General features: G+C 39.0%; 1 protein-coding gene across 2 annotated transcripts in view; it reads right to left on the bottom strand.

The window, feature by feature from the left end:
• Positions 1-15,855, bottom strand: part of acadvl (acyl-CoA dehydrogenase very long chain) — a 165,612-nt gene that overhangs the window by 106,319 nt on the left and 43,438 nt on the right. For both annotated transcript variants that reach the window (XM_039746913.1, XM_039746914.1), the window contains exon 10: positions 8,568-8,766. In XM_039746913.1, coding sequence (XP_039602847.1) covers positions 8,568-8,766 — 199 coding nt within the window. The remainder of the gene's footprint in view (positions 1-8,567; positions 8,767-15,855) is intronic.

The raw sequence follows: 15,855 nt of genomic DNA, 5'->3' as shown, positions 1-15,855 counted from the left end.
TCAAAAATGAAAATTCTAAAATAAATAAAAAATGACAAGTTTTTAAATTGTAGATTTATCTGCAGTGCACTAAGAAGCTGAAAATAAAATTTTAGTCTTTGAACAAGGTACCAAAATCAAACTACAGATCTTCAAAGTAAAACTATATGCGCTTTGCAAACTTTTAACAGATAAAAAGGCAAAGTTGCCCGCTAATAAGTTTACTAATGTTTATCCATAATATCTACTGTAAAAGTTCATAACCTTAAAGTAGAATATAAATTTTGTTAAAACTTTATAAACAAAGGCAAAGCATTGTCAAATTTGTCACTAAACAGAAAGGGAACATTTTTGTGTATCTTTCACTTCAAGTGTCTAAAGCTTCATGTCAACAATGTGAAAAATGTATTGAAAGACTGTTAAATTTTATTTTCAACTTTCTAGTGAACTATTCAAATCCACATTTTTTTTTTTTTTTTGCTTTTTTTCTTTAAAATGTTGTCGGTTCACTAAGTAGACACAGTAATCTTTTGTGCCCCTTTGTGTAAAGCATGCGACCTGCTGACACAATGCCATCAAAGTGTTACCAGTGCAGTTATACAAGTAATGATTTAGTTAATTCATTTTTAAACTTGCTGACAAACATATCAGAGAAGGATGTATCATTAGGTAATATTTTCTTCACAATTCTTCCTGCGGCACACAGCAGGAAACTACTAAAGCTGACCAAAGGTTTTACAGCACCACCTGTGCCACAGGAAGCTTACAGTAAACCACAGGCAAGTTTTTTTTTATTCCTACATAAAGATACACATGGCAGGGGAGTCCTTTAGACATGGGGCCCACTTAGTCTTTATTACCCACCTTTTCTGTTATACCTTGTAGAACACTGAACAAACAATCACAAAAACATTGTTTGCACAAAGTCTGAAAACAAATACACCACCTACAACACCAGAAGGGGCACTGACACAAAATGAGGTTTAAAAAAAAGGCTCAGCACAGGTCAGCTTGTGTCATCATCATCATCATCGTGGTCCAGAAACTTAAGGAATGATTCAAGTTTTATTATATGATTTTTTTTTTTAATACGAGATATTTAGTAAGGTGGCACGGTGGCGCAGTGCTGCATCGCAGTTAGGAGAACTGGGTTCGCTTCCCAGGTCCTCCCTGTGTGGAGTTTGCGTGTTCTCCCCGTGTCTGCATGGGTTTCCTCCGGGTATTCTGGTTTCCTCCCACAGTCCAAAGACATGCGGGTTAGGTGCATTGGCGATCCTAAATTGTCTCTAGTGTGTGCTTGGTGTGTGTGTGTGTACCCTGCAGTGGGCTGGTGCCCTGCCTGGGGTTTGTTTCCTGCCTTGCGCCCTGTTTTGGCTGGGATTGGCTCTGGCAGACCCCTGTGACCCTGTAGTTAGGATACAGCAGGTTGGATAATGGATGGCTGGATGGATATTTAGTAAACAGGCACTTGCAGCAAAGTGGTATGTACAAGTGCATATACAGAGTAATCTTTTGGTTTATTCTATGTATATAGCATTTTTAATAATGACAATTGACCCTATGATTTTCTGCACAGTAAAGAAAAAACTATTAACTCAAAATGTACCAAGTAATGGTGATTGAAAAAGAGGTGCGGAGTTCGCATCACAGAGACAGAATTCCTGTGCAAGCATATCAGAATATCAAAAATTCTCAAAATTTACAGCTCAATGAACAGAGGTAGTAAAAATTCCAAAAAAGAAATGTAATCAGTGATAATTTCAGTTTAAGATAGCAGTTTCCTTTCTGATAGACTTATTCAAAGAATAATCTATAGCCATAGAGTTTCACCCAGAATTTGAGAATAAAGAACCATGGATGCTAGCTTCAACATAGGGTGCTTTAGGCGAAAAGAACAAAAAACCCTCAAATATCAACGTAAATAAAAATATCTACATTCAATAGCCAACTACTGACACACATCTTGCTTGAGTTCGGAGACTATTTGTGGTATTTTGTGTTATTTGTGTCTCCCATATCCAAGGTAACATTCCAGCATATAGCAGAAGACATAGCACTAATGATGTCTGAATTGGCGGTGGACTTAAAAGGTCATCAAAACAATGTCATGGCGTCCAACTTTAGGATCCTAAAACTCTTTTTTCCTTTCCTCTTTTTCCTTGTGATTTATTTATTTTTAATTTCCCGGTATTTCATTACGTGCTTTCATTTTTTGGTTTCCAATTACAATCTTGTGCTCTATATTTTGATGATTTAGTTTGCTCCATCTCCAGTTTTGACCTCTGTCCTTTACAGTATCAAAAAAGTTAGCAAAGGACCATAGAAATGTTTATACAAATCCTAAATACAAAGACATAATTGAGTACCCTTGTCTTCAATACATATCAGACCGGAGGTTTTAAATACCAGAGTACACAGATCCCAAATTTTCTGTTATTTAAGAACAGTCATGCTATTGGAAACAATGAAAATAATAATCCAAAGCTTTGTCTGAAGCTTGTTATCTATAATATTACATATTTCATAAAAAACAGCAGTCACAACAAAATTATTAATCTTTCAACTACAGTAGAACAAAAGACAAAGACACAACAAAATAAAAATGAACGATCAACACTAGCTTTGAAGGCATTGCTAAACACCGATTTAATTGAAAATACAGAGATGAGCCACAACATTAAAACCACTGACAGGTGAAGTGAATAACGTTGATTATCTTGTTACAATGGTACCTGTCAAGGGGTGGGATATATCAGGCAACAAGTGAACAGTCAGTTCTTGAAGGAAATGCATTGGGAAGAAGAAACAGGCAAGCATAAGGATCTGAGCAACTATGATTTGAGCCAAATTGTGAAGGCTAGATGGCCCCTATGTTCAGAACTGCATCCCCTCAACCAGAATTAAGCATTCAGAAACTGTAGAATTATCAGAACATAAATTGCCATATCAAGAACAGAATCCTGTATCCTTTCTTATGATATATTCATATGATGTTTACAAAACACATAAGATGGTCTCTCTCCCACCCATCTGTTTCTAAACCCACTTAACCTAATTTCTAGTTTCCAGGCTATGTTACTCCAGAGGATAAGGCACTTGGCAGGAACTAATCCTGGCTATAGTGATTGCCTATGCAATGCATGCTTATTGACACAGGACCCAATTTAAAATGACTAATTACACAAAACCAGTCTCTTTATAGCTGAACCACCAAAAAAGACCACATTGTGAAGGTACTTCAGCATATAATTAAACAAATCAAGATGAAAAACAAACTCTGCACATGTTCATGTATTGTATACCAAAAATAACAACTACATGATGTTGTAGCTTGCCCTCTAACAAACAAGGAACCATAAGATGAAAACAACCTAATAAGCAAGCAGCATTTCCTAAGCTTACTATTGTTTTCCCCATGTGAACATAAGGGATTTTTTTTGCTATACTGTAGATCAAAAAAAAAAAAAAACTACTGGCTGATAGAAAAGTTTATATAATGAATAGTACATATATACTCAGCAAAAAAAGAAACGTCCTCTGACTTTCAACTGTTTTTACTTTCAGTAGACTTAATGTGTAAATATTTGTATGAACACTAGAAGAGTCAACACCATAAGACATAAACTAAAAATGTTTCACAATGTGTCCCTGAATGAAGGGAGGCTCAAAATCAAAAGTACCAGTCAGTATTTGGTGTGGCCACCAGCTGCTTGAAGTACTGCAGTGCATCTCCTCCTCATGGACTGGACCAGATTTGTCAGTTCTTGCTGTGAGATGTTACCCCAGATGTTGCCACCAATGCACTTGCAAGTTCCTGGACATTTCTGGGGGGAATGGCCCTAGCCCTCACCCTGCGATCCAACAGGTCCCAGACGTGCTCAATGGGATTAAGATCCGGGCTCTTCCACTGCGAGGATTATCAGCTGTCCTTCCTGTCTCCCTGTAGCGCTGTCTTATGCGTCTCACAGTGCGGACATGGCAATTTATTGCCCTAGCCACATCAGCAGTCCTCATGCCTCCCTGCAGCATGCCTAATGCACGTTCACGCAGATAAGCAGGGACCCTGGGCATCTTTCTTTGGGTGTTTTTCACAGTCGGTAGACAAGTCTCTTCAGTGTCCTGCGTTTTTAGAACTGTGACCTTAAATGCCTACTTTCTGTAAGCTTTTAAGGTCTTAACGACCATTCCACAGGTGCATGTTAATTAATTGATTATGGTTAATTGAACATGCATGGAAAACATTGTTTAAACCCTTTACAATGAAGATCTGTAAAGTTATTTGGATTTTTAAAACATTATTGTTGAAATACACAGTCCTGAAAAAGAGACGTTTCTTTTTTTGCTGAGTATATATATTAGATTACACTTCTGTTTAAACACTCAAACTCCTACAACAGAAGAGCTGTCTTCCACAAGTTTCACTTTGCTGTATTAAGTCGCAGAGCACTTACAGAGCACTAAGTTAGCTGGAAACTGCACTATACGAATAATAGTAACACGTGTGTACTGCGGCTGTGAGTGACTCACAGGGATTATCTTATGATTACTTAACTGGAGGTTACAACTTAAAATCATTACAAAAGTCATGTAGTGTGTTAAGTAGAGTGACAGGGCTAAACATAACTTTTGGGCAGTGGTGGTAAACCAGCAATAACCGGTCATGTAATGTGACATAGCACTCTCTGTCCAGCCTCAAAAAAATGTCACAAGTCATTGGGGGGTTCAGTTAGAAATAAAATACTGTACATACAATGCCTAAAAACATGGCATGCCTGAGTGAAGAAAAGAGGAGGAAAAAATAAGACGCTCTACATCGAATGGCTGCCAAAAAAATGAGTTGGGCTTAGAAGTCCTGAGGGTCTTGTGCAATCCATCATCCCCTCTGATAACTAGTTGTGTAATCTGACATCTAACAAAGTCAACAAGGGCTAGAAACTGCAGTCATTAAGTGTGACATGCTCTTCTACTGAAAGTTGTGTAGTGTAATGCTAGCCATATCTGTTTTTCGGGCATTTGCGCAATATATCAACTTACAAATAAGCACAGAAACATTTTTTCTCATTAATTAGAAAAATGCAAAAACCAAAGTAGGAAGTACTTAAGTATGTTTTTTTTTTCTTATCAGAATAAAAACCTATTATTACATGTACATGGAATTGGGTACACTTCAATTTAAACCATGCAAGAGGTCAGAAAATAAACAACGCCCACTAGGACTGGGAACTGGTAGCTCACCTTAAAAATGAATTGGTCACACTCCTATTATACAATTTAAACTCCTTACTTGTCATGGAATATAATCTTAAATTAAACCTCCATCAGAATGATTGTACCAGCATTTCTTTAACGGCATACAGAAAGGTTTAGTAAATACCAAAGAGTATCAGAGGTGGGTAGTAATGAGTTACATTTTCTCCGTTAGATTTACTTGAGTAACTTTTTAAAAGAATTGTACTTCCAAGACTAGTTTTACTGCACCATACTTTTTACTTTTACTTGAGTACATTTGTGAAGAAGAAACACTACCCTCACTCCGCTACATTGGGCAACACTCGACTCTTTACTTTTTTCCATTTTCACATTACAATGTTTTTGCAAGAGAGAAGTCACCAGTGGATCTACTGCATGACTGTTTCACCAATCAGACTTAGCAACAATAATCACATGACTCCATTTCACCATTCAGACATAGCCACGCAATCACATGACCACACACAAACTTCCTGCGTCTGCTGCCTGTGAGACTTTTTACTCATGCAGGGCTCCTGTTCACTGCTAAACGGTCACAGCTTCACTGCAAGAACCTTGAGAGCCAACTCCTGCTGAAGCTTAACCATCACTTCACTGAGTGAAGAACAAGCACATTTTAACCAAACATCCACAGACAGCCATAGTAAAGTGAGACTTCTATGTGCACAAGCTGCCTTGTTCTGATGTTATTTTCTATCAGCTGTGCCATTTGGAGGGCAAGTGTGTGATGATGTCGGTCCCCTACAGACTCCCTCTTCCCACATGGGAATCTGCTGAACCCACATCGTCGATAGTTATGACCGAGATGAGCTGACATATGAGGATAATTTACTGATGAGGCCAGAGGATGGGGGAAAAAGTGCTTTTATTAAAAACCAGTCAAAACAAAAGTATAATTAGCAAAAGTGTCAATGGTGCAGTGTTCTAAAAACAGTACATATATAAATTCTATATACAGTAAATATAAATCTTGTATTTCTGTTCTGGCCCATCTAGCCCCTTTTACTTTTACATTGGAAAGTACACAGAGCAAAGACTGCAGAAGGTGAAGAGGGAGGAAATGAGGAAAGTTCACTGGCAGGCACTGTGTGGTAGCATATGGCGATAGAACATTGCATCAAATGATCAACCACACCCTCTTTCTAGATAATAACAGATAAATGGATTTATGTTAGAAGACTGATTTACCACCAATTCCCATTTGTTTAGTTGTACTTTGTGCATGTGTGTTTCTCAGGTACAGTATATGCTCTGTCAATTACTGTGTATGTTGTAAGTTCAGTTGTGAATCAGTGTATAGTGACAACAAATACAAAAAGAACTTGTGCTCCTCCTGCTGGTCTTCAAGAGAGTGCAACTCACAGATTTATAATGTGAACACATGGCAAAATGAGCTTTTCTCTACCCATATTCCAATGCAAGGATTTCTTTCATCCCATTTAGCTATCCAATGTTCATACCATAATGTCAATTTTCAAATACAATTTAGAGCAAAAACCAGTTAAAACATGACTTCAAGCTATTCTATAAAATGTATTTTGCTTATCATTTTTTGGGCTGGTGTCCTTCTTTCGCCTGCTCCCGTTAGGGGTTGCCACAGCGGATCATCTTCTTCCATATCTTTCTGTCCTCTCCATCTTGTTCTGTTACACCCATCACCTGCATGTTATCTCTCACCACAGCCATAAACCTTTGCTTAGGCCTTCCTCTTTTCCTCTTCCTTGGCAGCTCTATACTTAGCATCCTTCTCCCAATATACCCAGCATCTCTCCCCTGCACGTCCAAACCAACTCAATCTCGCCTCTCTGACTTGGTCTCCCAACCGTCCAACTTGAGCTGACCCTCTAATGTACTCATTTATAATCCTATCTATCCTCATCACACCCAATGCAAATCTTAGAATCTTTAACTCTGCCACCTCCAGCTCTGTCTCCTGCTTTCTGGTCAGTGCCACCGTCTCCAACCCATATAAGGAAGCTGTTCTCACTACTGTCCTGTAGGCCTTCCCTTTCACTTTTGCTGTCACAAATTACTCCTGACACTCTTCTCCACTCATTCCACCCTGCCTGCACTTTTTTTTTTCACCTCTCTTCCACAATCCCCATTACTCTGTACTGTTGATCCCAAGTATTTAAACTCATCCACCTTCACCAACTCTACTCCCTGTATCTTCACCATTCCACTGACCTCCCTCTCATTAACACAAATGTATTCTGTCTTGCTCCAACTTTTATTCCTCTCCTCTCTAGAGCATATCTCCACCTCTCCAGGGTCTCATCAACCTGCTCCTTACTATCGCTACAGATCACAATGTCATCAGCAAACATCATAGTCCACGGGGACTCCTGTCTAATCTCACCTGTCAACCTGTCCATCACCAGTGCAAATAAGAAAGGGATCAGAGTCGATCCCTGATGTAATCCCACCTCCAACTTGAATGCATCCGTCACTCCTACCTCAGACCTCATCACTGTCACACTTCCCTCGTACATATCCTGTACAACTCTTACATACTTCTCTGCCACTCTCAACTTCCTCATACAATACCACAACTCCTCTTGATGCACCCTGTCATATGCTTTCTTCAGGTGCACAAAGATGCACTGCAACTCCTTCTGGCTTTCTCTAAACTTCTCCATCGACATCCTGAGAGCAAACATTGCATCTGTGGTGCTCTTTCGTGGCATGAAACCATACTTCTGCTCACTAATCATCACCTCACTTCTTAACCTAGCTTACACTACTCTTTCCCATAACTTCATTCTGTGGCTCATCAATTTTATTCCCCTGTAGTTACTGCAGTCCTGCACATCCCCCTTATTCTTGAATATCAGCACCAGTACATTTCTTCTACACCCCTCAGGCATCCTCTCGCTTTCCAAGATTTCATTAAACAATCTAGTTAGAAATTCCACTGCCATCTCTCCTAAACACCTCCATGTTTCCATAGGTATGTCATCTAGACCAACAGCCTTTACATTTTTCATCCTCTTCATAGCTGTCCTTACTTCAAACTTGCTAATCCACTGCACTTCCTGATTCATTATCTCCACATCATCCAACCTCTACTCTCTCTCGATCTCTTCATTCATCAGCCTTTCAAAGTACTCTTTCCATCTGCTCAACACACTCTCCTTGTTTGTGAGTATGTTTCCATCTTTATCCTTTATCACCCTAACCTGCCGCACAATTTTCCCAGCTCAGCCCCTCTGTCTAGCAACTGGTACAGGTCGATATGATTAAAAAAAAATATATGCACTAAGGAGGCTAGTACCCTTACACTAGCCATGTACTACAGAAATGTTAATGCCAAAATTAATAACTTGATGTTCTCTTACCGCTTTGCTGATGACTCCTTTCATTGTACCAGAGAGGGCAGCTGCCATGCCAAAACGCCCATTGTTTAAAATGTTCATTGCCACCTTGAAGCCACCTCCAACCTCACCCAGCACATTCTCCACAGGTACGCGTACAGAATCAAAGTGGACTTCAGCTGTGTTGGAGGCCTTGATGCCCATCTTTTTCTCTGGAGGACCACTATAAGATAATGAAAGAAAGGTTTTAGAAAAGACATACATATAAATTTAATTTAAAATACATAGTTTAATATGGCACAAATGAATCATCGCTAGATCGGCCAACTGGATTTAGATGTCACAGAATTAGTTCAGCTGTAACATTGCAACCGGTACACATGTCGTAAATGTAGAAAGGACGGTCCTTGCATGTGTGCGAACTGTTAACATTTGAATCTGATGACTACATATAGCGCTGAACTGACCTCTCTGTACTATTCTTTCCTCTGCATGTCCTGGAGTACAAAAGATACACCACCATACAACAACGTGGAGACTGGCAAGATTGGGAAAAGAAAAGAAAAAAAAACACGTGGTCACTGATGACAACTGCAAGATGTTTTGCGAATGAATATGAATAATATTGCATCCATGCCACAATGTTTTCCGAAATGTACTATACGGGTCATAAAATGAGTTATTACAAATATATAAAATATATAAACATATACCTATGTCTCTGTTTTTTTGTCAGTGTGGCTTTGACATCATAGACCATAAGGTACATGCTAATTCTGCATAAGCAGGAACACTAAAAAAAAAACTGAATAAAAAAAATAAGTGACAGTGAGATACGAATAAGGCAAATTCACCAGCGTTTGTGTGTCAGCGTTTATCCCTGCAGATCAGAGAATGTCTAGTTCCATTGCCTCAAAACACCACTCACATCGACAGTTCTTTCCAGTTTCAAATAAAAACTAACAGCGTCAGATCCCTAGGGTGGTAGCATGTACCGTGATCGTGACAGAGAATAAAAGTGAAAAAAAATGGTATCTTTTACAAGTACTATAAATGTACACCGTCTGTTACAGACGCAAACCAAATGCATGTGTGTACTGTATAATATTAACAATAAGAGCAGCTCACTACTGAATGGCAAATATAGGAGGCAGTTGGGATTGAACCGGGGACTCTTGATTACAAGTCAGCAAATCTTACCGCTACACCACAGAAGCTGTTGTCCCATCTTTGATCCTTTTGTGAAAGAGTTTATTTGACCTTTGGACTTCAGGCTTCACACATTATATAGTTTATGCCAAAATTTTGCCATTTACTACTGAAATATGTGCACGTTCTACGGCGGTGGAGGGATGCAATAGCAGGCTGCTTGCTGCTTGTCTTTATCAGCACATTTAGAAGACAAAAATGAGGCTGACGGAGTGGTGCAATGGGATTTAAGGTGGGCCAGATCTACGAGTTTTCTCATAGGCTTTGTCTCTTAACACTAGAATTACCAAAGAGTAGATAGGAGGGCCACCAAAATGAGAAGTGAAGAAGTTACAAGGTATAATGAGTTAGGCTCTCGCCTGGGTGCTTCACTAGTAACAGTTTTACGGGAGAGTGGAAAAGACAAACCCATTGTTAAAAGAAATACACACACATACACACACGACATCTCAGCAGAAGGTACAAAAGAAAAAACTCTGAAGTCAGTTAGAATATGGTTCTGTGGTCTGATAAGACCAAAATTGTGCCTTGTGGCTATCAGTAAACACTGTGTTGGGCATTAACCAAACAATGCACTTGATCAAAAATACACTATCCACACTGTGAAACATGGTGGTGGCAGCATCATGCTGTGTGGATACTTTCAGCAGCAGTCTCTGGAAGGCTTGTAAGGGGAGAGGGAAAATAATTGCAGAAAAATACATGGAACTCCAATAGAAAACCCTGATGCAGTCTGCAAGAACCCTGCACCTTGGAAGAAGGTTCGTTTTCCAAAAAGACAATGATCGTAAGTGAAAAGTCAAATCCGAAACAGGTACAGCTTAAAACAACAATGTTAATCAATGTGCTATAAATCCAAATTAAATCCTGTATGGTTCAATGTTGTATAATTATAACATATGCACACTTGTTAAGGGGTGAATACTTTTTATAGGTGCTGAATGATGCCTACATGAACACACATTTTATAATATTTATACAAACAAATTGGTGCTACAAATTGCTAAGAGAAAGGCCGTTACAACATTAAATGAAGTCACTGACCTCATTACTTTGGAACACTCCCCTTCCCCCAGTGGTGTGTTAAATTAATTAGTACATTGAGGGTTTCTTAAAGCATTAATAAATCTAATGCACCTGAATTATTTATTATAGTAGTGAATTGCATATTTAAGAACATAGGTGGAAATTAAGTATTTGTGCAGTTAAAGTTAACTCTCGCGGAGGCAGACATGATTCTCAAACGAGAATACACATCTGGGGACAGCACGTTTCAAAAAGAGTGTAGTAAATAGCAATGAAATCCTGTGCTGCAAAGAATTCTTCATAAAACACCCACCCTCCATTCGTCCAATCCATGCATCTTAAACCACCGCCGGGATTCCGGAAGAGAGCAAATGAAATTGAGAAAAAAAAAAAAACCTTGCCGCTGAGCTTAAAAGCTATAAAAAGCTACAATTGCCTTTATCCATTCAGGAGCTCAGTAGCACAAGGTAACTGATGCTTAATGATTAATTTGTATATTTTAATGAGTCCTGCAAGAGAAGACAGAGCTACTTGGCTACACGCATTTGAGATGTGCTTCTAACTGCTATATCATCTTTCTGTCATTTTGACTATTGCATTACTATGTGTCATACATGTGAACACAGTCTATATAAGCATTGTGCTCTATGGGTACACAATGTGTTAAAACACTGTGATTACATTCTAGCAAGGCATGTTTGAATTTCCAATTCGACAGAAATGTTAACTTCTTTTAGTTATTCATTTAGACATGTAGTCAGAAGGTGGATGCTATGTATCCTTGTCACTCTTCTGCTGGTGTCATTAAGCAGATTTGCGGATTTAAGTATTTGGAGTATTGAAATTGGCATCTCCTGTGGCTCATTGTCATCAGTGTTCTTAACACCAGTCCTTTTCACAGTGTGTGACACACCATTTATCTCAAATGTTTATTTTGCAATTCTTATTTTCACAAAGATAACTGCCAATTTTTTCAAACTTACACTGACTCCTGCACTATCATGGTAATGCTGAACAAAAGAGAGCACACTCAGCACCTGTGACAGCACATCATTCACATTTGATGTTTTCCATTGCCAATGTATAATCTGAATGTACAGAAAGGCATTTTCTTTGCAACAGGTAAGGTTTATTTTTAACATGCCTAATGTGCTCTCTGCACATGCAACACACTTGTTTAATGAGGGTCTTATAGCAGAGTTTTCGGCTTTACAGATTGTCATAATCAGAAGTTTGCTCTCGATTAGAAAAGGTTAACAAAAGCATTTGTGCTCTTTGCAGTTAAACTTTAAAAAACACCTTCAGGAGGCACTGGATTGCTTTGGAAATGTGACACTTTGTACTAACTGTTCCCACCCAGTTTAACTCTTTCAGGGCTGATGTTGACTTTTGTCAAAAGGAGGGGTTGACGATGGTAATCAACTATCATAACCAGCTAGAAAGAAAGTTAGCTTCATTGATTTTGGCCGAGATTTCCTGCTCTCCCATGAATAGCAAGGCACAAACAACAGCAAAAATGGCCCTGACACCTGGCGAGAGATCCAAGTGGACTCCGGGGACGACGTTTTGCCCGTTCTCTCTGAACTGAACTATGATTTGTCAGACTCTGATTTTCATACAAGCGATCAAAGACGATTGTGAGGTGCCAGCTTCAGGTGATTGGTCCCCAGCTATTCCTGGTGCTGAACAGGTACAAACCTATGGCACTGTTCGCCTGGGAGGACTGCCACTTAACAATGACAAGAGGTAGAAGCCAGATTGCAATACACTGCACTGCGACAGTGATGGCTGCTGCTGCTGGCCCAGTCACGCAAAAACAGCCTGGCAACAAGCCTGCCACACATCCTTGGCAAACTGGCAGCCACAGCATGCAACAACAGACATTTTATGTTGATGTCTGTGTGACGCCATTGCATTTCAGAAAATTGTTTTTTGGAAAAAATATTCAGCCCTCAAAGAGTTAAAGCACAATTCACTGATGGTTGTCTCCAGACATACATGAGTCTGGCTTTAGTGAGACTATTTAAGTCAGAAGCTGCTAAGCACTTAATGGGTTGTGGGAATTTAAAACAAACTTCTGAGCCTTGTACCTGAACAAAAAGAATTAACATTTAGAAAGAATTTAGATGAAGTATTGGGACAACTTAGCTATTATCCAATGGAAAAGTATGATAGACTGCATTATGAAGTTTTTAGTCTTTATTGCATAAAATGTTCTTCAGCAGTGCTTCATGCTGCATTATGCACGATTCAACAGGTAAGACTGCCCACTTAAGAAATCTATAGTCTTTGCTTTTCTAAACTGTTAACCTTTCTAATAAATATTAAAAAGATATCACCTTTACCTTGGGAATTTTTAATCCAGCTTCCCTGGCTGTGCAGTCATTTCTGTTAATTTTCAATTAGAAAACATCACTCCAGGTTTTACACCACATTCAGCATGAGTGAAAAACAACCAAAGCATCCCACTTGTCTGAATGCTATCCATTAACAGTGGACCTGTTGAATATCATATTTTGTATTTATCGCAGTACATTAAGTTCTTATTTATTATGTTATTTCACAGAATGTACTGTATATTGCAAGGCTAAATTTAGCTTTTGACATTGAGAAAACAACTGCCAATAAGAATGCCCTTGTTACATGTGGAGCAACAGAGGTTTACAGTGTTTAGCACTGATGCCTTATAGTTCTAGTGACCCGGGTTCATTCCACACCATAGACACAGTCTGTTTGGAGTCTTGGCATTGTTTCTGTGTCAATAAACCATCTTCTGTGGTGTCAGTGTTTCTTCTTCAATCCCAAAGACATGCATGTCAGGTTACTTGCAGATTCTAAACTGACCTAGTGTCAGCGTATATGGAAATTCAAGTCAGGACAGTCCATCTCAGGCTAGCATCCTGTCCAGGTTTGGTTCATGTCTTGCAATGTGGTTGGGATGGGCTCTAGTTTCCTGTGACCATGCATTAACAAATGTAGTTTAAAAAAAATAAAGTAGTTACATATGGAAGACAAATCTTCATCTCCAGTTAGATGCATGAAAACAATGTAGTGCTAGACAGGCTGAGATTTTCTATGCAACTTAGTATTGGATCAGACAATATCATGAACCAGAGAGAGAAAGTATGCATGCAGCGGTGACTTTATTAGAGCCACCTGCTTAGTAACGCAGATAGTCTGCACTTAGTTTTTATTCAATTAAACATTACAAAAGGGCAACAAAAATGGTACGACTGTTGGTGCCAAATATGGAGGTTCCAGCATCTTAAAAACAGCTGCCCTGCTGGGATTTTCACGTTATATTCTCTATAGTTTACAGAGAAAAAAAAAAAAAAAACATTTAATTAGGGAGGTCAAAGGAGAATGGCTAAATTCATTCATACTAACAAAAAAAGGTCTTTACAAAAGTAAGTCAGTCATTTTCCAACCCGCTATATCCTAACACAGGGTCAAGGGGGTCTGCTGAAGCCAATCCTAGCCAGCAAAGGATGCAAGGCAGGAACAAATCCCAGACAGGGCACCAGCCCACCGCACGACACACACACACACCAAGCACACTTTAGGATCTCCAAGGCACCTAACCTGCATGTCTTTGGATGGTGGGAGCAAACCGAAGCACCCAGAGGAAACCCATGCAGACACGGGGAGAACATGCAAACTCCACGCAGGGAGGACCCGGGAAGTGAACCGAGGTCTCCTTACTGTGAGGCAGCAGCGCTACCACTGCGCCACCGTGCCGCCTCTTTACAAAAGTATGGGAGGTATTTTCTGCAAAAAAGAAAATGAAAATTAAAAAATGAAAATGCAATCTCATTTTCAAAGTCTGTGCGCAAGAATGCTGCAAAAATATAAAAAAAAAAATGAAATAACCCCATTTGCCATTTCATTTGAAGTCTGAATAGCAATGAAGCTGCAAAAATGAAAAGTAAAATGCATTTCCACTTTGCATTTTCAAGTTCTCAACATGGAAATAGTGCAGGTCAAGGGGCGGGGCTTTGCATCTCAATTTCCCACAATTCTTTGTGCTTCGTAGCTATAGAGCTACTTCGATCAATAGAATACTTCTCACTTCAAAAGTGTTTAATTCACGCAATTTTAATCTTTTCACCCATGTACTGTGATCAACTCTGCCCTGTTACACTGGCTTTTCCAACTAGTATGGCAAAAGGCAAGCAGTCCTTTTAAGGATAGCAAGCTAGTCAAAGAACCATGTAAAGAGCAGCAAATCCAGCCATTGTGTGGCTCAGAGCTGACTCTACAATATAATACTACAAAAATACAAAGCATCCCGTTTCCATTTAGTGTAAATAAATGTAAATTATGACATAGTAAAGGCTAATTTCCGTCAAGTTAAATACTGTAATTAAACAGCACATTAATTACTTCTGAACTACGATTACGTGAAGATCAAAATCAAGATCAAACTGGCTCTACAGCTACGAAGAACAAAGAATTGTGGGAAATCAAGGTGCAAAGCCTCGCCGATTGACCCAAGCTATTTCCTTGCAGACAACTTGAAAATGAAAAGTAGAAATGCGTTTTAATTTTCATTTTTGCTCCTTCATGGCTATTCAGACTTAAAATGAAATGGCAAATGGGGTCATTTAATTTTATTTTATATTTTTGCAACATTCTTGCATGCAGACTTTGAAAATGAAATTGCAAAAGAGAGAAAGCATTTTCATTTTATAATTTTCAATTTCATTTTCTTTTTTGCAGAAAATACCTCCCATAACAAAAGTGGTGTGCAGAAGAGCATGGATAACACAGTGGATGGGATACAGATGCAGCAGACCATGCTAGGTTCCACTACTGCCACCTAATAACAGAAGGATGAGACTACAGTGGGCACCTCATCACCAAAACTGTGGATGAATAAAGATTGAAACTAAACGTTAGCTTGTCTGACAAATCTATTTCTGCTGCAGCTTACATGTGGTAGGGTAAGAATTCGGCAACAGCATAAATCCAATGATTCATACTATCTTCTGTAAGGACACAGGTTGCTAATATTGGAAGTATAATGTCAGGAATATTTGTATTAGAACAATCTAGATGAGAACAGGCTATTCAGCCC

This window comes from Polypterus senegalus, chromosome 3 (genome assembly GCF_016835505.1).
Source record: "Polypterus senegalus isolate Bchr_013 chromosome 3, ASM1683550v1, whole genome shotgun sequence".
In the NCBI taxonomy this organism is placed as follows: domain Eukaryota; kingdom Metazoa; phylum Chordata; class Cladistia; order Polypteriformes; family Polypteridae; genus Polypterus; species Polypterus senegalus.
The sequence above is the reverse complement of the archived record's forward strand: the minus strand, read 5'-3'. Positions and strand labels throughout refer to the sequence as shown.